Consider the following 23,622-nt stretch of genomic DNA (forward strand, 5'->3'; position numbering starts at 1 on the left):
GAGGCAGGACATGATGCTGAGGCTAATGTAGGAGCAAACGGACATGATGAAGCGTCTGTTGGAGCTGCAGGAAAGCCAACAAGAGCACAGACCCCCGCTGCATCCACTGTATAACCGCCTACCCTCCTCCCCATGTTCCATAGCCTCCTCACCCAGACGCCCAAGAACGCGAAGGGGGGAGGCTCTGGGCACCCAGCCACTCCACTCTAGAGGATGCCCCAAGCAACAGAAGGCTGTCATTCAAACAGTTTGATTTTTAGTGTGGCTACAATAACAAATGTGGCCTTGTCCTTCCCTCCTCCCCCACCCCACCGGGGCTACCTTGTCCGTTATCTCATTTTTTTTAATTAATAAAGAAAAAATGCATGGTTTCAAAACAATAGTTACCTTATTTCGAAGGGGGGAGGATGGTTGGCTTACAGGGAATTAAAATCAACAAAGGGGGCGGGTTTGCATCAACATACAACTGTCACACCGAAGCCTGGCCAGTCATGAAACTAGTTTTCAAAGCCTCTCTGATGTGCAGCGCGCCTTCCTGTGCTCTTCTAATCGCCCTGGTGTCTGGCTGCTCAAAATCGGATGCCAGGCAATTTGCCTCAACCTCCCACCCCGCCATAAACGTCTCTCCCTTACTCTCACAGATATTATAGAGCACAGCAAGCAGCAATAACAATGGGAATGTTGGTTGTGCTGAGGTCTGACCTAGTCAGCAAACAGCGCCAGCAAGCTTTTAAAGTGCATGATGGTGAGCTGAGTGGGCTCCATGCTTTCTGTGGTATGGAGTCTGCATGGATAACCCAGGAAAAAAGGCATGAAACGATTGTATGTCGTTGCTTTCACGGAAGGAGGGGCGACTGACGACATGTACTCAAAACCACTCGCAACAAAGTTTTTGCCCCATCAGGCATTGGGAGCTTAACCCAGAATTCCAATGGGTGTCGGAGACTGCGGGAACTGTGGGATAGCTACCAACAGTGCACCGCTCCATAAGTTAATGCTAGCCATGGTAGTGAGGACGTACTCCGCCGACTTAATGCGCTTAGTGGGGACATACACAATCGACTGTATAAAATCGATTTCTAAAAATCGACTTCTAGAAAATCAACTTAATTTCATAGTGTAGATATACCCTCATGGAGTGCCTATGTCCAGCAGCCTTAATGAAAGATCCTCTATTCATCAAAGCCAAATCCTGCCACTTCTACTGGTGGTGCACCCTAGAGTAGGGAGCTGTAAATTTACAGTCTAATCTGGAAATTATTTTTCAAAATCTGGAAGAGATGACTTTTTGTGGCAGAGCTGGGAACAGAACCCTGGCCTTCCAAGCCCCACCCAAGCACTTGCATTGGAGTTACTCATGTTTATACTTAGGCATCATACTTAAATAACTTCCTGAAGGGGGACCTAAGGTGGCAGTCTATTAGCTCATGTGTTAGGCACATGGAGCTTTTCTCTGTGGTAAGAAAAAGCCCTTGATTTTCCCACTTAGTCTCCTCTAAGCAAAAGAAGCAAGTGGAGGGAGCATAATTAGACAGACAAGGAGGGGAAGCAAATAGAATAAGGGGGAAGGAGGATTTCTGCCCTGGGAAATGTTCCCATGCCAGGAACCATAGGCACCAACACCATGAGTGCTCTGGGCATCAAGCTACAACTGTTCTGTGCTGCTGCCGATCAGCTGTTTGGTGGCTGAGGGAGGTGCTTGGGGGAGGATGGAGAGAAGGAGGCAGAGCAGGGCAGGAAGAGGTGGAGTGAGGGTAGGGCCTCAGGGGAAGGGGCAGAGTGGTGATGGGGCTTTGGGATGGAGCAGGGGTGGAGCCCCCCCAGGAAAAATAAAAGTCAGTGCCTATGGCAGGAACAATCAGCTCCTGTGTAACAAACACCATGATTAGAGCTGGTTGAATTTTTTTCGACACTCTTTATGTTGAAAGTTGGCCTTTTAAAAAATAAACTGAAAATTTTGTATTTTTTTTAAAACTTTCCATGTTTTGGGGATGAAGCCCCCAAATTCCAGGGGATGTTTCCTCCTTTCTTCTTTTTTCAGCAGTAAAATGGAAAAAAGGAAGCGTGCGAGAACACCAAAACATGTCCATTTTGAACATTTTTTGAAAGCAGAAAAGCTCTGATTAAAATTTTTTACCAAAAAAAAAAAATCAAAGAAACAAACAAAATCTCCCTTTTAAAAATTATTTTGAAAATGTTCCCCCAAAATTATTCTGTTTTTCAACCATCTCTGGAGATCATGACTAAGCTAAGATTTTGTCATGAATATTTTTAGTAAAAGTCACGGGCAGGTCACAAGCAAAAAATAATAATTCACAGAAGCCGTGACCTGTCTGTGAATTTTACTAAAAATATCCATGACAAAATGGGGATCTGTGTGTCCCCACACTGCCTGAAGCGGGGCAGCTGTGCAGGGGCTAGGAGCTGCCTGCAGCAGCTGGGGGCTGCGGGGTACCTCTGCTGCCCACAGCTCCAGGGGCCATGGCAGCTTGGAGCTCAGGGATTCCCCCACTGCCCATGGCAGCTGGAGCTGTGGGGTACCCTGCCACCCGCAGCTCTGGGGGCCAGAAGCTCAGGGGTTCTGCCACCACCGCTCCCAGCCACCGGGAGCTCGGGGGTTCTGCTGCCGCCGCCCCTGGTGGCCGGGAGCTGTGGGGTTTCTCCTGGCGTCCGGGAGAGCTCTGGGGGTTCCTCCAGAGGCTGGGAGCTCTGGGGGCCACCAGATGCAGCGGGGGTACCCCACAGCTCTTTGCCCCTGTGGGTGGTGTGGGGGACCCTGCAGTTCCCGACCACCACAGGCTGAAGTCACGGAGGTTGTTGGAAGTCATGGATTCCATGACTAATAGCCTTAATCATGACCCTAATCCTGCACATATTTCACTGATGTGCTTAATTTTGCTGCCATGAGTTGTCCCATTGACATCGACAGAGAAAATTAGGGCGTGTGTGTGTGTGTATGTGTATTTTGGGGTGGGGGGAGGATGAAAGTTTTTGGTTCAGAAAACCTTTGAAATGGAATGTTTTCTAAACAAAAAAATTGTCTGTGGGGAAACATTCCCTCCCATCCACCCATTTCTGACCCATTTCTCCACTCCTTTTTTCAACAGCAAAAGGTTGATAGAACCAAAAATTTTCTATTTCCACTTTTTTTCTCTGGCTTTTATATTTCATTCTAAATGATGATATAATATAAAAGTCCAAATGAAAAAGTCAAAATGAAATGTTTTGACCTTGCTGAAATATTGTGATAATTTTGCTGTCAAATATTTTAGTGAATCTAATCTGATACCTCAAAAGTTTTGATTTTGATGATTCAGCATTTTCTGGGGAGTGGAGACAGGGAGGGAGCTCTTCTTTTGGAAATATTTTGACTAGCTCTAATGTTTACTACTTTACTAGCCCAAGCTACAAACCCCAGCCACAGTGTAATTGCTGCCAGCAACAGACAGAAAGTGGAGATGAACATAGTTTGGGGTTTCCTACAGGAAAGGCAGATTGAGGGAGAGTGTGACATTCTGTACCTCATTAGTAGCACCATGGCATCCCCATATTCACCATGGTGATATGATTATGACAGGTTTTGTACAAAGTATACCTTGCAAGGTATCATTTAAAAAGTCTTGATCTGTTGAACATTAGCATTCTGTTGGATTGTAATTGCAATATATGTTACCGACATATGTTTTGAGGTTGGGAACACCCACAACCAGCCTTTCAGGTACAACAGTGGAGTAGCTAGGCAGTGTTAATGGCTCATCAACACCCATCTGGGAAAGAATCCATTATCCCAGGGACTGTATGCAATGGAGAATTCTCAGAGAAAGCATGTATGCAATGGAGACTGCTTGACCAATGGGGACTGACTGACCCCCATATCACAGCATAGATCTTTCCAGCAATCTGGAAGAAACTATAAAAGAGGGGAAATGACATCATCAGTTGGCTTCACTCCCCCCACAACTCAACACCAGGAAACACGGCTGGAGGACAAAGACTTTGAACTGGAGGAAGGTGGCCCCAGGCTGTAAACGAGTCCCAAGCCTGTGTTTTGAAGACCTGTAACCTGCTTGTACCATCTGTCAGAGGGAGACACTGCCTGAGATAAATCCTGCGTAGTTTGTAGAACTTAGACGGCAACTTTATATTTATTTCTTAAGCAACCAACTTTGATCTCTATGCCTGCTGCTTATAATCACTTAAATTCTATATTTCTGTAGTTAATAAATCAGGCTGTCAGCCCCAGGGCAAAGTGGGATGGCTCCAGCTGTCAGTGCTCCACAATGCCTCACACATTTAAGTCAGTGGAAGTGCTCCTGGTGAGGATGCACAACACCGACAGAAGGGGCATAGTATGAACATGAGCCACCGTAGTACTTACTCCGGTGTCTCTATGTCGACCTAACTCAGGTCAACTTAATTTTGTAGTGTAGACTTGCCCTTAGAGTCTGAAAGAACTGCGCAGCTCACACCCATCTTGAGATGAGACTGTCTTAATGGAACAACAACTGAGTGAGTGTTGAGGCTCCAGCAATGGAAAGAGTCAAAGAAGATATGAGATATCTCAGAGGAATAGTGTGGCCATTTTGGCTACTTGTCAAGAGCCAGAGCAGCCCCACCCAACTTGTGTTATTTGTATATTTAATCTTAGCAAAAAGAAATGCTCACAAGCCTAATATTTGCATGTATCATTACCTTTCTTTGTAGATGAGCAGAAGTTGCTTGCTGCGTTGGTTCACCAGCAATAAAAAACTGCAGTTGGTCAGATTTGTTCTCCCTTGCACTTACAGGGAAATGGTAACATTTTAGGACTCTATAAGCTACTATGCGGTAGGTAGGTTCAGGGGGCTGGCACTGGTGACCTACCATGTCCCATCTTGTGATCCTAGATATTCTAGGAATGAGGAATTGCTAGACTGGATCAGACCCGAGGTCCATTTAGCCCAGTATCCTGTCTCTGACCATGGCAAATGTCAGTTTAAGGCTAAAAGGGACTAACAGACCATGTAGTCTGGCCTCCTGTATAACACAGCCCCTTGAATTTCATTCAGCTACTCCTGTGTCAAACCCAGTCATGCTACAAAGGAAGGTAGAAGATCCCCACAGTAACAGATTTGTGGTATTCTGGTCCCCCGCATTAGGTCTCATTCAGTATCTAACACTTGGAGATTGTCTTAAGCCCTGAAGCATGAGGTTTATACCCCTTCCAATGTTTTTGTTATAATTAATTATGATAACTGGATGTTGTTGATATCCACATAAACGTCCAATTGTATTTGAATCTTGCTGAATTCTTGGTCTTAATTGCTTCCCGTGGCAGTGAGTTCCACAATCTAATCCTGACTGAGTTGTGATTCTATCTTTACAATGAGTAGGACCTGTGACCCCAGTGATGTCATGAATCATTTAATAAAATAAAGCACTTCCCCTTTCTCTGGTGTCTTCCGTTCGAGGATTTCAGAGAGCTTTACAGACGCGAATGAGTTAAGCCTCACAACCTCCCCAGTGTGAGTGCATAGGCGCTGACTCCATGGGTGCTCCAGGGCTGGAGCACCCAGGGGAAAAATTGGTGGGTCCCTGCACCCACCGGCAGCTCCCCGCCCTGCCCCAGTTCACCTCCGCCTCCACCTCCTCCTCTGAGCGTGCCTTCCCCGCTTCTCCCCCTAGCTCCCAGCGCTTCCCGCCACAAAACAGCTGAGGGGGGGTCGAGGACCCACCAGTGCCGGGAAAAGTTGGCGCCTATGTAATAGTGCCTCCATTTTACCATGGGAGACATGGAGGAACTGAGTTGTCTGAGTCACACAATGAATCAGTGGCAGAGTCAGGAATGGATTCTTGTTTACGCTAAGGCCCTTTTACCCTGCTCTGATCTTAAATTCGGCACAAACAGCCCACTGGCTGGTATACAGCTGGCATAAGGGATCTGCCTTGACCCTGCTCCCAGCCCCAGGTGTATATGGTTTGGGGTGTGTGGCCAGAACACACTGTACTATGGCTATTCTCTGCTCCCCAGATCTCATAGGTCGGGGTGGAGCACACTGTGCTGTTACTATTCTGTGCTCCCAAGGCCCCCAGGAGGTAGATTGGGAGCAGGGTCAGAGCACACTGCTATGGCTATTCTCTGTTTCCCAGGGCCCATATAGGATGGAACAGGGGCTTCGGTGGAGTACAGTGTGCTGTGACTATTCTCTGATGCTCATAGGAGGACATAGGAAACAGAGTGTAAGTTAGAGCTGCCCTGAGGCCGGCCCGGCTCTCCATAGCTTCAGAATATGAGGAGCATAAAGGTGGCTTTCCCCCACTCCCAAATGCAGGGACGGAATAACCAATAATCTGGCCCCAGATGTCCTGACTCCTAGTCAAAACCAGACAAAACTCACTATCAGTTGCTTTTCATTGTGGCTAATAACCCACCTGCCTTGCTCCTCTACATCACAAAACCAACAGGTTTATTTAAACAAGATTTGCATACCTAGCCTCTGTTTGCCAGAATCTGGGAGTGGGCAATAGGGGATGATTCATGATGACCTGGCCCTTTTTGCTGCCAACAACACCTGGCAGAAGGGTTCCATGTTCATGATTTGAACTGAAGAATGACTAAGGATGGGTCCCCACACAGCAAATCTGTGTATGGGCTAGTTTACCTGAGCTAGCTTGAATCCAGCTAACATGGGTAAGCTAAAGAGCTTTTGGTATGTAGATGTACCCACAGTCTTGCAAAATGACAAGAGAGGGGATGGAATCCGGCTGTAAACAAAATATTGGATGTACTCTTTTGCTTGAGCAAAGAGTCACTGAACCAGATTCAACTCTGATGTTAGTAGGTGCAACTTTCCTGGACATCAGGTCTGAATTTGCACTAGTCTCTGCAGCAAACCCATTTCTCTCTCTCTGACTAGACCAGGGGTAGGCAAACTTCTTGGCCCAAGGGCCACATCTGGGTGGGGAAATTGTATGCAGGTCCATGAATGTAGGGCTGGGCAGAGGGTTGGGGTGTAGGAGAGGTGAGGATGCAGGAGGGGGTCGGGGTGCAAGCTCCAGCCCGGTGCTGCTTACCTTGAGTGGCTCCGGGGTGGCAGCGGTGCACAGCGGAGCTAAGGCAGGTTTCCTGCCTGCCCTAGCCCTGCACCACTCCTGGAAGTGGCCAGCATGTCCGCCAGTGGCTCCTGAGGGTGGGGTGTGGCAGGTGGCTCCGCCACACGCTGCCCTCGCCTGTGGGTACCACCCCCGAAGCTCCCATTGGCCGCAGTTCCCTGTTCCTGGCCAATGGGAGCTGTGGGGGGGCGGTGCCTGCAGGCGAGGGCAGCGCATGGAACCCTCTGCCCCCACCCTACCCCCAGGTGCCACAGGGATGTGGTGCCAGCTGCTTCTGGGAGTGGCGCGGGGCTAGTGCAGGCAGGGAGCCTGCCTTAGCCTTGCTGTGCCACAGGGCTGGCAATCCCGTGGTCCGGACTGAAAGCCTTGATGGACCGGATCAGACAGAGTGAACTGGTTTGTGAGTTGAGGGAACAGACTGTCACCCAGTTCCCAGAGGTCTTAGGATGTCTGTAAACAGCTTAAACTTACCAGGATCTCCAGGTGGAAGGTAGATTGGCATCTGGTAAGCTAGACATGCATAGAGTCTGTTTGTAATTTTAAGATCTTTTTCCCTGAAATGCTTTTATTCTAAATAAACAATACTTTGCTTTAAAAGGCTGTTTGTGGTCATTGCTCCCAGCAGGAGTGGACTGTAGGTTCTAAGCCTAAATTGAATCTGACGAGATAATCAAGATTAATACCAGTGGACTGCAGCTCAAGGCCAGTCTGAGAGTGGGGGAACTGTGTGATTCCACCCTGAAAGATGTGGTGACTCTATCCATGAGACCTGGAGGAAGTGCACCCATAAAGACCAGGAAGGAGTCAGAGAGGCAGTTAGGCCAGGAACCCTGACAGAGGGAAAGACGCAGAATTTGCTGAAGTTGTGAATAATCAGCCAGATCCTCAGCTGTTGTATATTGGTGTTGCTCTATTGACTTCAGTGGAACTATGCCAATTTACATCAGCTGAGGGTCTGGCCCTACAAGTCTAGTTGATGCAGGGAATAGGAAGTGGAGTGATGAGTCTTACCCAGAAAAAGAATGTCTCGAAATATTGCTCACACGTTTCCCATTCTCCTTCACTTCTGCCTGTTACTGTCAATTCTCCTACCTGAGGCCGGGTGGCAGGTCTGGGTTGGGTCCATCAAGGCCCTCATTGTTCATAGCCGTGAGGCATCCTCTCCATCCTCTTCTCTTCTTTCTTCTTTTTTTTTCCCCATTCCTTCTCATCTCTGTGCTTATAGCTGTTCCTTCTCTCTCCAGCCCACTGTCCTCTTCCTCCCTCACTGAGAACCAGGGAGTTAGCCTAGGGTTGCCACCTGCCCAGGTTTTCCTGGGATTGTCCCTTTGTTGAGGTAGCTGTACTGGGGAATCTGTAATATTGTGCAGCACACACTGCCACTTGTCCAGTTTTAAGGGCTCAGGATCATCCTGGATGCCCTCAGAGGTGGCAACCATATGTCCTTCTCAGAGGTACTGCTAGTCATGCACCAAGCCTGGTGCCTAGGGTGATGCTCCGGAGCAGTAGGAGAGACTGAGAGTTAATCAGAATGCCCCCTGGGGAGTGGGAAGCTGGGTATGGGAGTTGGAAAGTGGCATTTGGGGGTAACAATTGAGTAGGAGCTGGAGGCTGAGAGAATGCATCTGGGAGGAATTGTTGGGTGGCAGGGAGGTGGCAGTTTGGTGGGTGGGAGAAGGAAGTTGGCAGCTGGGAGTAACTGTTGTGTGGTTGGTGGGAGTAACTTGGGTGGCTGGGAGGTGGAAGGTGGGAGTAACTTGGGTGGATGGGAGATGGCAGTTGGAAGTAACTGTTGTGTGGCTGGTGGGAGTAACCTGGGTGGCTGAGAGACAGGCGCTGACAGTTGAGAGGCACCATTGGGAGAGGTGGTAGTTGGGATGGGAGTAACTGTTGGGTGGCTGGATGGTGGCAGTTGGGATGCACAGTTGGGTGGCTGGGTGGGGGCAGTTGTGTGGCTGAAAGACAGACGGTGATAGTTGGGAGGCACTGTTGGGTGGGAGATGGCAGTTGGGAGTAACTGTTGGGTGGCTGGATGGGGGCAGTTGTGAGGCACGGTTGGGTGGCTGGGTGGTGGCAGGTGTGTGGCTGAGACACAGGCGCTGACAGTTGGGAGGCACCGTCCAGCCGCTGGCTAACAGGCAGGGCAGCAGATTCAGTTCGAGGCTGGCTATGTGCTCTGAGGTATTTCTGAGGGGAGTGGAGGAGGAGGGATCCGGTGGTCAGGTACGGTGATGGGACTGGAGGCGCAGGGGCTAAGCACATGGAGGCGGCGTCATGGCCACCAGCAATGTGTCCCCATCACATGGCACACGGGGGATGAGGGGCTTTGGGTGGCGAGTGTGGTCTGACGTGAGAATTCGGGGAGGGATCCGCCTGCGCATGGGGAGTCATGGTGACATAGGCTTGTGGGTGGCTGTGTGTAGGTGGGGACACAACTTTCCTACTGAGGTACTATGTGAGGGGACAACAACCCCCTCCCCACCCCAACTGGCAGTTGGGCAGAGCCTTTTGGGCGGGAAAAGGCTTCCCACCCACTCTCCCTCTTCTCCTTGCCCCGCCGTCCCTCGCTTGGGACTTAGCCCCTCTCCTATACTGTAGCCTGGCCCCGCCCCGCCCCTTATTTTCCCGCCCTCATCGCCCCGCCCCTTAGACCGCCCCGCCAATCACCGGGCCCCACCCCCCAAGACGCTCTTCTCCACAAAAGCCCCGCCGCTACTTCCACGCTTCCCTATTCACACACGCCGGCAGCGCGCGCCTCAGCTCAAGGCGCTCGCGCGCGGTCTCTAGGCTCCTCCACGCGCCCGCCCGCGCACCGGGAACCCGACGCTCCCGGGGGGCCATGGCCGCGTGCAGGGACCGCGTGCGCCTCCGAGATGCCGGGGAGAAGGGCGCCTCCAACGGGGAGGTCGGCCCGCAGGACGCCGGCAACGGGGCCCTCCTCCCCGCGCCGGGCTCCCCCTCCAAGGCCGCCCGCGTGCGGGGCTGCCTGCGCGCCAACCTGCTGGTGCTGCTGACCGTGGCCGGGGTGCTGGCCGGGGTGGCGGTGGGGCTCGGCGTGCGGCAGGTGCCGGGCGGGCTGAGCCGCGCCGGGGTCCTCGCCTTCTCCTTCCCCGGCGAGCTGCTGCTGCGCCTGCTGAAGATGATCATCCTGCCGCTGGTGGTCTGCAGCCTGGTCTCCGGCGCCGCCAGCCTGGACCCCGCCGCCCTGGGCCGCCTGGGGGGCTGGGCCATGCTCTTCTTCCTGCTCACCACGCTGCTGGCCTCGGCCATCGGGGTCAGCCTGGCCTTCATCATCCGGCCCGGGGAGGGGGCCGCGGCGCCCAGCCTAGGGGGCGAGGGGGGCGGAGCCGTGCCCGAGGCCAAGGAGGTGGCGGACTCCTTCCTGGATCTCATCAGGTGAGGCGCTGGGGAGGGGGCAGAAGCCAGTGGGGAGCCACGTGTTCCCTGGGGTAGATGATGCGTGTGGGGGGGAACGGGAGCAGGGAACACGGGCGGGGGACGGCGCTGTACATAACTCGGCGCTGGTGTCTGGGGGGAGCTGGGGAACGTGGCGGCCTGTGTCTTAGGCAAGACCATGATCCGGTAGCGAAGAGGAAACGGACACGTGTCGTTCTGTCCTCCACCCCGGATCTAGGAGGGACCCCAGTCCCGGCTGGCCCTGCTGATTCCATCCCGGCTCCAGCTCCGTGCCTGGAGGGGGGCTGCAGATCCCTTCCTTCACCTGAAGGTGCCTTTGCTACCCAAGCCACCTGAGTCGCCTTTCAGGTGGATGGGGTGGGGGGGGTCTTCCTCCCCTGCTAGCCCCGTGGTAGTGGCTGCTCCAAGGCCTGGATAGGACAGCTGGGGGCTCCGGTTGCAGGTGGTGGAGAAAGATAAGCAAGAAATGTTGGATGAGAATGTGACTTGCCACCTGCACAGCACTCCCTCCATCTGGAGCTCCCAAGAATGACTTTAGTCTCCCTGCCTCTTTTCCCAGTACGGTTGCGGAAACTGGGATACAGTGTAGGTATCTTGGGCAGGTCATCAAGCAAGTTTATGGCAGAGCTGGGCATGGAACTTGGAGCTGCTGACTTCCAGTCCTGTGTCCTGCTCCCAACTCCATTCTCCTCTTCTCTCCCCCCCCCCCCCCCTTGCTGAAGGCATGTTAAATGCTTGCTGTGGAAAGTCTTTTTGCTTCTTAGGTCCAGCAACCTGGATCCTATGGGAAGCTTGTAAAGACCTGATTGGCACTTCAAGCCACGTAGTATTGATGGGAGATCCAACAGGAGGCCAGAGGAATGTGATAGTCTCCGAACACTTCTGATTCAACACGGCCTGCATATTGCGTGTGACATAAATGTCACATGTCTGTTACTGACATCCTCTTCCTCATGCTGTATGTATGCAGAGGCAGCCTGGCCTCTAGGCTGTTAATTCGTTAATACTCAGTTGGCATGTCAAGCTATACAAGTGTTGCCAAAGTATAAAAGGGGGAGATCCCTCTGGGCTGTGTCAGATGCTGACGCTCTACCAGGGCTTTACTCTTTTCAGGGTCTCAATTGCAGTCAATATGGTCCATTTGCAGTAGATATTCCCGATCTGGTTGCAGACTGCTACGTAGCAGCCTGCTACTGTGAGAAACATGATTGCATCTCTCAGTCTCTCTCCAAGGGTTAAGGGCAGGTTTTTTTTTCTCTCATAGCTTTTAACAAAAAGCTTAGTAGGGAGAGTCTATTTGTGATAGCAGTTGCCTGGAACAGGGACCATCTTCCCATTGAATCTGCTGAGTCACAGTGAGTGGTGGTTGAATTCAAGTCTCTCCTTGGTAGCTGGGGATGAGAGAAGTGGCATGCAGCCCATAAGGAAGAGAATTGTCACAAAACCTGTAACTTGCTGCTGAATGAGTATAGCCCTAACCCACCCCAAGGGCAGAGGCATTGCAGGCAAAGCTGAGTGAGCTGAACCATCAAATGTTCTTTGTTTCTGAATTATACTAATAACTAGATCACATCCCTGCTCCACCCAGACCGGGAGGTAGGGATTATTCCTATGTTGTGACTTGCCTACAGTCATGCAGGCTGTGGCAGAGAGGGGATTAGAACCACAAAGACCAGCCTTCTGTAGCATCTTTCATATTAACTTTATGCCCAAGGGAGTTGACTTGGAGGAGAACAAATAACCCCAGATCACAACTGATGAATGCAAAGGCTCTTTGTGAACGGATTGGTTTGAAATCTGGGGTGACGACCATGTTGTGCTGGTATAAATCTGATATCCTGAGTCTGTGAGGTGGGAGTTGGGATTGGTTGAGCTGCTAGTCTGGACTGGCATTGGGACACAGAGTGAAGGAGTCAGGCTTGTTGCTAACGGAGAGCGCCTGTTGTGGTAACAGGCTGCTCCTTGTGTCTGTGAGAGCTGATGCGTGGCGGGGGAGGATGAACACTAGCATTGGCTATTGTCTGTCTTGGCCAGTGCAATATCTTTGATCACTGCACTGCCAGTCATGGAGCCCCAATGTGAGAGATGACCAAACTTTGCAATAGCTGCAAGCTCCTATGCTTCATTTGTGTCTATTTATATGCTTAAATCAGATGCCCTGTTCCTGTTTTGATGGATGAACAGAAATTTCTTGTTGCAGGAGTTTTCCATCAACTAACACCCCTGTATAGATGACTTATGTCCTAGCCCCACACTTGGAGTGTCATGCCTATTGGCCAGAGAACTAGCTAGCTGTGTTTTGGACACTTCCTCCGAACTACTCTCTGGTCTTGTTGGCTTCATGGCCGAGGTGCTGCTGTGTCCCTAACAGCCTGAATCTTCTCTCTTCATTGGAACAGCCTGTCAGAATTTCCTCTCTTCCTGGCAAAAGCATAACGTCTTGATTCATGCATGATTCATGTGAAATGAGTCACACGAACTGACATTTGAACTGTCTCTTTGGGTTCTTTATGGGCTTTTTATGTGGCTCGGGGCTAGCAAGCTAGCTACTGAAGCCATCCCTTGCCAAAGGGCTCCAACATAGTGCTCTGCCAGTGGCTAGCTTCCACGTAAGCCCGTGTCTTATGCTGAAACTCCCTCACTTCAGCGGAATGAAAATGTAGCTTGCATTAGATGCCCTGGCTTTTTCAGGGACCAAACCAAACGGAGGGGGAGTCACCACTGGTCCTGTCTTTAGGAGATGCAGGGGTTTGAAGTAGGTGGAGTCCTGTCTGTCTGATGCAATGTTGACTGTATGTTGAGTCTGCTGCCAGGCAAAGCAAGTGCTGCATAGGGTGGGGCTGAGACTGGAGCGCTGCTCTGGGCAGGCATTCCAGCACTAGCCATGCAGAGGCTGGGTAGGGGGCTGCTAAAGCAGAGCTTTGAACTGTCAAGCATGGGTTAATTTCTAAAATGAAGCTGTCTGCCTCAAGTCTAGGAAAAAAGGCTAAAAATAGCTCTTAGGCGCTCCTGCGGGGACATCAATGTAGCTTTATCTATGCCCTGAGGGCAGCACAAGAAGTCGGTGGTCTTTGGGGAGCACCACTAGAATAGTAGTGGGGGGGGGAAGTGAGAGGGTTAATTAACCCAAACAAAATAGTCTTGTTGCCTGTGTTTGTAAATCAGAAATAGCAGCCCAAGTGTAGGTTGTTTCCTTGCCTTTTGCAAGGGTGAGTTAAGGGTGCCAATGCTTTAGTTGCTTGGCTGAGTCTGGATCAGGGATGCAAATGGCTCTTACGAAAGAGGAGAAATCTCGACCTGCCTATTGCCAATGAATTATTAGTGCCTTTGTCCGAGTTCAAATAGGTGGAATTATAACTGTCTATTGCTATTATGCCGCAAGGTGCTCCTGGGTGCCAGCAGGTGTGGCTGGAATCCAAAGTCAATCCCAACCCTTGTTAAAGCCTGTGGGTTCGCCAAGTACTCCTGGAGCATGGCTGCATTTGAATGTTAATTTAGATTCAAGTATGTTGTGGATTCAAAGCTCAATAGCTGTCCTTCTAGAACTCTGTGTATAGACAAATCCTTGAACTATGTCTTCACTGTCCAAAAAAAGAAGAAGAAAAAGTGGGTGGGTAGGTCTTTATTTTGTTTGCAGCAGGAAAACTGTGGAGACAAGGCCCTGTCATTGGGGGGGCTACCACCAAAGGCACTAGGATGCATGGCAGGTCAGAGTAAAGTTGTGTGGACTGAGTTGCCAATGAAGGAGCTAAGAGTTGGTGTTGGATGCAGAGAGCCAGGACAAGGAATTGTGAGCATGACCCTCAGGGGAAGCTCCTTTGGTATAGAGCATGCTAGAGTGGCAGGCTGAGGAATTTCAGAGCAAAGAAACTGCCTTGCTCGGAAACAGGGCTTTGGCTGTTGTGAATAAACAAGGTACCAAGAACACTGACTCATCTATTTCTCCTCCTAATAGAAATGACCTTGCTGGGCCCGGGGTATTGGCCAGCTGATCAGACCAGAGGGGCAACTCTGATCATTACCTCTAATTATCCAGTCTCCTCTAAGACACTCCCCTTTGGAGCCTTTCCAGTGAAGTGTTCAGCAGAAAAATGACTAACTGGTGGTGTGGTCTGTCTGAAACTTGCTGATTCCAGATCAAACAACCTTTTTTTTTTTTTAAAGCCAAAAGATGATGAACAAGCTAAGGAGAATCTAAAGAGCCCAGCTGGGCTTTCTGCATCAGGCCTTCTCTAGTGGCAAAGGAGAGTACAAACTAGATCTCTATGCTCGCTCCCCCATCTGCAGGGCCAAGAAAGCGTAACTATTCTGGAATAGTGTGTCCACACACAGCTGTTCTAGAATAGCGTATTTGGTGATAGCTAGGCTGTGTAGACACTCTCTGCTTTACCCAGTTGCTACTTGTCGGGGACACTTACCTCCTTGCCCAGGATAGCACCTGTTCTACATGGGCCAAAATGGACTACCTTAAACCAAAACTTCTGGGCAAAACAAATGCTGAGATAAAACCACGCACAGCTTAGAGAAAGGGATCGTCACTAATGCATCTGATATTTAATGGGGTTTGCATGCTTTCTCTCTCCAATTTACTACCAGATTTGGAGGTGAGTAGATATTGGACTCCTGGATTTTTATTCCCGGCTCTGCTGCTGTCTTGCTCTGTCACTCAGGTCAAGTCTGCATTGATCTTTTTTTGAGGCTGTGTGTAAATGAATACTGCAGCTGGCTAACGCTTGGCAGGCCCCAGAGGCTGCCATGGGATTGGTAGCTTAAACTAATATAAACTGCTTTAACTGTCCAAACTCTTCAAGCACAGTCGTAAATGGGCTTGGAGTGGCTGGGTGTGATTACAATGTGCATTCTGCTGCAGCTGGAATCAACTCTGTAGCTTTCATAAGTGACAGTAATCCAACATAAGGGGAATTTGGCTCTTTTTTAAAAAAGCCACCGTTAAATCTGTTCCCAAAACAAATACGCAGACCTATGTGGCAGAACCCAACAGTTCCATTCAGCCATGGTGCTCTGTCCAATGAAGGGCCTGTGCACTCTGCATGAACTGACAATTCCTTATGGAGTGCTTCTCGTCAGCTCTCAAAGTGCTTCACGGTCTAATGTATTTACCCCCAGAATCCCCCTGTAGGGCACAGGACTATTACCCCACATTGAGGGGATGGGGGAATGAGGCACAGAGAGGCTAACTGACTTGTCCGAGGTCACACAGGAAGTCTGTGATGGAGCAGGGAATTAGGCTGGGACTTGGGGTGCCAGCTTTCATGTTGTAACCAATGGACCATTTTTTCCTGAAGTGGCTGGCTCGTGCCTAGTTGTCCACAGGACCCAGGTCAAAAGGAGCGTTTAAATTGATTAGACCAAGCTAAATAAGTTTAGAAAGGTTATTTTGGGTCCTGTAACTGTCCTGAATCTTTTCTCACTGCTCTTCCCTCCCAGCCAATTTGTGGGCATTACAGTCTTTAAAGAGTTTTATGTCTGACTCTCACACAGAGCTGGGAATAGCTCACAGGTGTGACAGTGAAACTTCAGAGAGCAATGAGATGCCCAAAAGAGGCAAAGAACTTGTTCTAACAATAGTGATCTTGGGTGTCTGTAGCAAGAGTAGGATGGTGGAGGGGTGGGATTTGGGCCAATGTGATTGATGGGAACCTGTCCATTTACCAATGTGCATTCTGCTGCAGCTGGAATCGACTCTGTAGCTTTCATAAGTGACAGTAATAGGAGTGTCAGCTGGGTGGCAGCACAAATTTAGACAGATGTCAATGGTTCTGCTCATGCAAAACTGCTGCCCACTTGAGACATCCGTTAGAAGTGGAAGAGATACCTGAGGGTATGGCTACACTTGCAGCTGTACAGCGCTGGGAGTTAAAGCTGTCTTCGTACAGCTGTGTAGGGAAAGCGCTGCAGTGTGTCCACGCTGACCGCTACCAGCACACTGTGGTCACATTTGCAGCATTTGCAGTGGTGTTGGGAGTGGTGCATTATGGGGAGCTATCCCAGCGTTCAAGTGCTTTTCAAAAGAGGGGTGGGGTGGAGTGTGACAGGGAGCATGGGGGAGAGAGGGAAATTGGATTTTTGGAGCCGACACTGTCAGCTCCCTGCCTTGCAAATCAAAGTGTAGTGTCTGTTCTTATCAGTTTAATATCTGATAGGTCCTTTATTTGAGAACTGTATGTTAAATTGATTTTTAAAACAAGGGGATGGTATAGGAGCTTGCTCTGTCTACCCCATGCATTGACCTGGTATTGCAGTGTCTCCAGGACCAGTGCTTCTCCTTCTTGGGAGGGAGGGGATTCTGACCTCTTCCCCCACCCCTCTCTCATTCACTAAATGCAAATAGCCCTCTTTGTTTTTTCCTCACAGACCAGATAAGCAGCTGCTCCAAAATGGACCCCACCCGCCCGCTGTGTTGTTTTCTCCTCAAGCAAACACTAGCTGTGGACATTCCAAAGGGATCCCCCTGCCTGCCTCATTCACAGCAAACAGTAGCTGTGTTTGTTTTTTTAGATAAGCCGCTCCGGGAGCCCCCCAGTTCACAACAAAACAGAGGCATCACAACAAAACAAAGAGTGTAATCTTTACTTAAAAGCATTATGGGGAGGTTCTGGAGGTCAGTTACAGCACAGTAAGATTAATCACTGTTTACACTGGCACCCCAGCGCGGCAGCGCTGTTCTCTTTATTCCTCTCGTGGAGTACATGCAGCGCTGTAGCCAGGGAGATACAGCGCTGTATGTGCCTTGCCAGTGTGGACTGGGAGTGAGTTACAGCGCTGTAACTCTCAAGTGTAGCCAAGGGCTAAGATAAGGCTGCACCCAAAACTGCAGCGCTGGACTTCCTTAAGGCAGATCTTTTGTCATTAATAGGCTCCATCTCATCCCTTTGCAGCAAGGGGGAATTGAGGACAGAGTCCATTGGCTTTACATTGGAATTTCCTGGCATTTCACTAATCTTCAGTGATCCTGTTTTGTGGTTTGTTTTTTAACCAGGACTTTGCTCCATGTGTCTTGAGTATGCTAAATCCTCCCTAGTGCCAAGTGACATCGTAAGCATGTTTATCCAGAGGGGTTAGAACAGGCAGCAGCAGCTGGGATCTGAAATCTTCTGGTTTGAATCTGACATGGGTTGAACATCTGTTTGCCCTCTTATGGCTGCTCAGCAGCCTGTGTGAAATAAGTGTGGTCTCAGCTCAGTTCTAGCAGGCAGGTATCTATATCCAACGATTACTGCTGGCATTATTAGTCCTGTTCATGACCCCTAATCCCGCACTTTCCCTCCCCCACTGGAAGCTGTGCTGAAGCCTCTTTCAAAGGAGAACTGTGTACACAGTCAGAACTGAACAGGTCAAAATGCCCATCCAAGGGCACCTGGGCACATCTGAATAAACTGCTTCCTCTCCGCTTTGCTCCCAGGAAAATGGATGATCCCTACAGCGTGTTTGGATCCTCTAGGTCAGTGGTCTCCAAAGTGGGATGCGCAAGAAGATCCTTGGGGGTGTGCAGCAGGAGGAGCATGCTTTTTTTTTATTTGGTGCGTGGCAGGGGGTGCATGCTCAAATTTTTTACTGATAGGGGTGCGCGATCAAAAAAGTTTGGAGACCACTGCTCTAGGCTCTGCTATCCTGATCAGAAGAGGGGGAGTGAATGAGCAACTGCCAGAGCTGAGGACCCTTCTGGGAGGCAGTGTGGCCTGGTGGTTAGAGCACTGCACTGGTGTGCTGTAGACCTGTTCACTCTCACTGGCTTGCTGGATTATCTTGCCCAAGCCACTTCCTCTCTCTGTGCCTCAGTTTCCCCCTCTATAAAATGGGGGGTGAATGGTACAGACCTCCATTGTAAAGTGCATTGAGCTCTACAGATGAAAAGCACTGCTGTACACTGTAGGTATTGCCACACAATTAGTGCTGCTGGCTGAGGCATGCCTGGGTGTGTGGTCATCCTGCCTTTGCCTGCGCTATACCTGCCCTGGGGATACAGGAAGCGCTTCAGTCTCTGGGGGTGGCAGGATAGCACTTTATTTTGAGATTAAATCAGAGAAGCTTGAGGATGTTAGATTCTGTCCCTACTTGCTAGGCTTCCTGCACTGAGATGTGTGATTGTATCAAAGCATCCGTGTGCGCTTGGTTATAAAAGATCAAAGACCTTATCCCTGCTACTGGAAGCTCTGACACAGACACCGCCCTGGGAGAGCCAGAGAAATGTTCCCGCTGGGCTTCTGCTTGTCCGGAGCGAGGGGTTTTCTCCCATTATTTCTGCCAAGGGACTAGAAGTTTCAGAAATGTGTAGAATCCATCTTAACAACCAGTTAAATTTCCTGCCATCAGACACCAACAATCTCCTCTATTTTTCACTAGTTCTAACCAGCACTCATCTGAATCAGCTGCACAGACTGGCTTGTGCTCAGAGAAACCTTCCTAACAGCTTGGGTGGAAACAGAAGGAAACCGTGGCCTATTGATCCTGGGGAATGTGAGGAGGAGAGATGCTGGCCTGGGATGCTCTGACATGTTTGTGGACGATCTACTGCCTTCCTGAGCTCAAGGGCAAGTCTACACTGGAGCGCTACAACAGCGCAGCTGTAGCACATCTGCTGAAGCGCATCGGCACTCTCCAGTCAGCAAACTTACTCCACCTCCGTGAGAAGCTATGTCGGCAGGAGGTGTAGCGCTGGTGTGGCAAGCACTTAGATCGATGTAATTTATGGTGCTCAGGGAGGGTGTGTGTCTTTTACAGCCCCATAGCGACATAAGTTACATAGACTTAAGGGCTGATCTACACTACTGCTTAATTGTAAAAGTCAGCTGGACCCAGTGTGAGAATTATCACGCAGACATCAGAGCTAGGAGGCCTACCTAGAGTTGGAGCAGGGGCTGATAAGATTGGATGTGAAATCCTGATCTTATATGCCTTAGGTTAGTAGAGCATGAGTGCTCCGTTATCAGTATCGTCCCCTCTTCTGGGGAGGCCGGGCAGGATATTAACTCCATTGTACAGATGGGGAAGCTAAGAAACAGGAAGTCTGGTAAAATATGGTCTTTAGCTGCAGGTGGTGGGGTTGGGGCTGGGCCTGCAGAGGCTATAAAGGGAAGAGACGAGGCTAGAAAGCCACTCCTTGGTTTGAATGGAAAAAAACAGAACCACTTCAGACATCTGGGAGCTGATTCTGTTGCTTGTGGGATCTTGTCCAGTTGCTCACCTCAGTGCACATAGTGACATGCCACCATGCTGATCTGGTGGTGGTTCACTGATGCTTTGCACTAGTGAGAACGAGTCACAAGGGCAACAGTTGGGCCCTATGAGTTTTCCCCCATTAGTCCTTTCCAGCCAGCATAAACCAGTCCTATGTTGTTGTGGATGGGACCAGTTAAGGCTGCTCAAACTCCAGTTCAACTGGCGCGTCTACTTAGAGGGATCTGACCCCTTGCAGATGGGAATGAGTGCCATGAATGCAGGGTATGAATTCAGACTGTCAGTCTGTGAAGAATGGCGCTCTAATGAATGTGCCCTTCTCCCCATGGGATTGAGACCAGCAGGGACAGAAGCTGCTGCAGGAGACCCCTGTGCTGGAGTAGAGCTCTGTACATGTGCAGAATATCACCCTGCCCCTTATGCTGGGCTCTGTGACTGGTTGGGGAGTCCTGTAAAGGAGGGTGACTGGGAACTAGATCCCTAATGCAGTCCATGGCAGCGCTCTGGGAATTTGGCAGGAAGGCTCACACTAGCCCTGTTGTGCGGGATTAGCTGGGGGCACATGACAGCGGAGTCTGCGGAGCTTTGTTGCTTTTGGTACTTAGTAGCTGCGCTTTGAGAGGAAAGCTGGCTCCTGTCTTTGGGTAACTTGGGGACAGGGTGTTGTGTCCTTTAAGAGGATCACAAGAATGGCAGCCATATACTTCCCTTTCCAGAGCCTGCCTGAATACTCCCTTTACCTCTGCGGTGGGTAAGCCCCTTCCAATGGTGGACAGGGGGAAACAGTCCCCCCTACCCACCCGCCTCCCAGCTAGGGCTGAGCTGGGCTCATGCCATGTTTGTTTTGGATCAGGATAGTTCTCTTGTGGGCAAAATGCAGTCGCTCCCTTTAGAACCAGTCCTGTGTTGGAATGTGGCAATCGCTGGGGTTTGATTGTGGCGGCCCCATGTGACTGCTGTTTCGTGATTCAGGGCTGGCTGCTGGCAGAGAGGATGCAGGCATCTCCCCACTGCCCCAAGGGGTTGTGCTGGCCTGTGATGGAGTCTCTCAGCCAAGCTTCTCCACGTGGGCTGGGAGAAGCTGGGTTTGGACTGTGACGTGAATGCAGCGCAAAGTGCCTGGGTTACTCTCCAGCCCACCTCAGCTGTAGAGGCACAGATCATTCAGGTCTGCTTTCAGCCTTGGGAATTGCTGGCTCTACCAGGGGAAATCCCCTCTCCCTGATCTCATCTAAAATATCTGATGGAAGTAGCTGTTAGTGTCATGTTGCCCAGGGAGAATAAAGCCCTGTTCTGTGTGGCTGAGGTGCAGCTTTGGGAGTCAGGACTCCAGGGTTCAATTCTCATCTCTGCCACTCGCTTGCAGTGTGACCTTGAGCGAGCCACCATCCCTTGTCTGGGCCTCAGTTTTCCCCATCTCTGAAATCAGGAATTGCCAGACTGCATCAGATCAGAGGCCCATCTAACCCTTCCACTGAACCCAGTGCCAGCTGCTTTAGAGGCAGGTCCAAGAAACCCAGCAATGTTGGGATAACCTGCCCCCAGAGAAACTATACCCATACCCCAAAAGTTAGCAGCTGACTTGCCCCTGGAGCAAGGAAGAGTGTTATCCCTTCCAAAGCTCCTGGCTTTTAATATTAATGACCAACTGTGGATATCCTAGTTATCCTTATGAACATCTAGTTCTCTTATGAATCCTGCTAAGCTATTGGACTTCATTTTGCAGTTAAATTAATGGTTTCAAAGAGCTTGGAGATCCTTGCAGGGATGGGAGGTGCAGAGAGAAAGGAGGTGGTTCTTATAGTCAGGGGATGTAGTGTTGGGTCTAATCTTGTCCAAGCTATGCTACTCAATTCCCTGGAGGAGGTAAGACAGATCTGTGGGTGATCCTTAACTAAGAGGGCTGGTCAGTATGTTTAGAGGAAGGTGGTGGGACCCAAAGGATCAATGAGGGGCTGATGGGTCAAGCACAATGTAACATACAACTGTGTGAAACTGACCAAAGGAATACTGACCAAAGGAGGTGATACCCATAGAGTGGGTATCACAACTGCCTTCTGGGTGCCAGGCATAAATTCCTTTATCTAATCAAAGGCAACAATAGAAACTGCAACCGTCCGGGAAAGAGGTGATGGATCCGGATATCGGAAACAACTAGTTAGGTGCAGCGTAGCATGCTCCAGGATACGCAGCTAAGCTGGTATTTACTCTGCTGGGAACAGTCATTCTGTTGTCTAGTGGCTCACCGGAGTGGATGATCTGATCAGACAGATCACTACTAAATGAAAGTGACACAGGCGCATGAAAAGGCCCCATGAACAACTTGTGAGGCAAATACAAATATTGCCTTTGTGCCAAACCTCTGATAAAGCGGGGGTGGAGAGCAGGGGTGCTGTTACTAAAAATTCCTTTATAATATGGTCCTGTCGTCAGGTGATGGAGTTCTTAGCACCTTGTTAACTCAGAGAGCAGCCTAGATTCTAACTCTCCTCAGATCAACAGAATTGTCTACCAAGTTCCAATCCAACAAAAACATTGCTGCAGATGACAGTGTGCTTCCCTTGGAAAATTCGTCAACCTGATGATTGCAAGAAGGAATGAAGAAGCATGGCCCATTGGACTGGGGCTTGGGACCTGGGTTCTAGTTCCAGATCTGCCAGTGACTTGCTGGGTGACCTTGGGCGAGTCACTTCTCTTCTCCCCGCCCCAACGCAGTGCCTTGGTTTCCCCGTTTGCTAGATGCAGGTACTGGTCACAACAGTGGGACTCCCTAAATCAGTTGAGACCTCTGTGCTACCGTAATACGTGTAAAGTGAGCCCACTGGGATAGGGGAGACCTTACAAATGTGGGGTTCCATGGTGCCATCTTTTAGTGGCTTTCAGGTGAGAATATCACTCCAGTGCAAGTCCATCTTGGAGCACACCTACCACTCCCCTACCCTAACTCGTAAGGACGTCACTGAGTTCTGAGCACAAAGGGCATTGCAGGTTCCTGCTCTTTTTCTAACCAGGTATTGTGCTGCTAGCAAGGAACCCGAAAAGCCATGCAAACAGGGCAGGTCCAAAGCCTCCATGTCAGGACTTCTGGGTTCTATCCCCAGTGTTGACACTGCAGCCTTGGAAGAAGCACTTGATCTCTGTGATTTTTGTAAAATGGCTAGAAGCTCACCGTGGTTGTGAGAGTCAGGGCTTGTCTAAAGAGGGATGTTGCCAGATCAGGCTGTTCTAGTGAATCCTATTTAGAACAGGAGTGACTCCACTCTACAGTTTGTCTGGTTAAGGGTCATATGGATGCATTCCTAACTGTTCTGCTGCTGGCATTCCTCCTGTTGCTATCCCACGCTGCACTGCTTCACAGCTGGATTGGCCTGTCTGTGCTGCTTTCTGCTTTGGGCTCATCTTGACTGGATGCATACTCTGTGGTGGCATTCAGCCAGCTTTGCCCCTCTACAGTACCAGGTAGGGGTGAGTTCATGCCCTGTATTTCCTGGAGACCACCTGAGTCTGCTTGCAGTGTCCAGCATTGGACTGCAGACATCTACAAGACACTGAGATGAGGGGGCAGTGCCAGGCCTGGTTCCAGTGCCCAGCCAGAGGAAAGGTGCTCTGTCAGAGGTACCTGAAAGGAAGGGATGAGAACAGGGTTTCCAGTAATGCTCATCACAGGAGTAGGTAATGGGACTGGACTCCAGTGATGACATTCTTAGGGGCCGTTTTCTACAAAGCATCCAAGGCAGCATGACAATATCCAAGATGTCTAGGGTCTGTTCCCCACCATGGGGTCTAATCCAGAGGAGGTCTTCCTGGGTAGACAAGAACTGTGTGACACAGCACGTGCAGAGTTCACACAAGAACCCTCTGTGTGCAGCCTGACTGAAGCTGCCATGGAGGAGAGAGCTACCAGCAGTCAGTTTC

At 50.2% G+C, this 23,622-nt stretch overlaps 1 protein-coding gene and 1 pseudogene across 2 annotated transcripts in view; both read left to right on the top strand.

Moving 5' to 3' along the window:
- The first annotated feature begins 9,060 nt into the window (after window positions 1-9,060).
- SLC1A5 (solute carrier family 1 member 5) overlaps window positions 9,061-23,622 on the top strand; it is a 28,599-nt gene continuing 14,037 nt past the window's right edge. Inside the window, exon 1 of one of the 2 annotated variants that reach the window (XM_044988272.1) lies at window positions 9,061-10,488. In XM_044988272.1, the coding sequence (XP_044844207.1) occupies window positions 9,932-10,488 (557 nt within the window). In that variant the 5' untranslated portion in view covers window positions 9,061-9,931. The remainder of the gene's footprint in view (window positions 10,489-23,622) is intronic. The other variant, XM_044988273.1, reaches the window with a different exon arrangement.
- Window positions 16,620-16,797, top strand: LOC123350694 (annotated as a pseudogene).

The sequence above is a fragment of the Mauremys mutica genome, chromosome 15 (assembly GCF_020497125.1).
Source record: "Mauremys mutica isolate MM-2020 ecotype Southern chromosome 15, ASM2049712v1, whole genome shotgun sequence".
Taxonomy (NCBI): Eukaryota; Metazoa; Chordata; order Testudines; family Geoemydidae; genus Mauremys; species Mauremys mutica.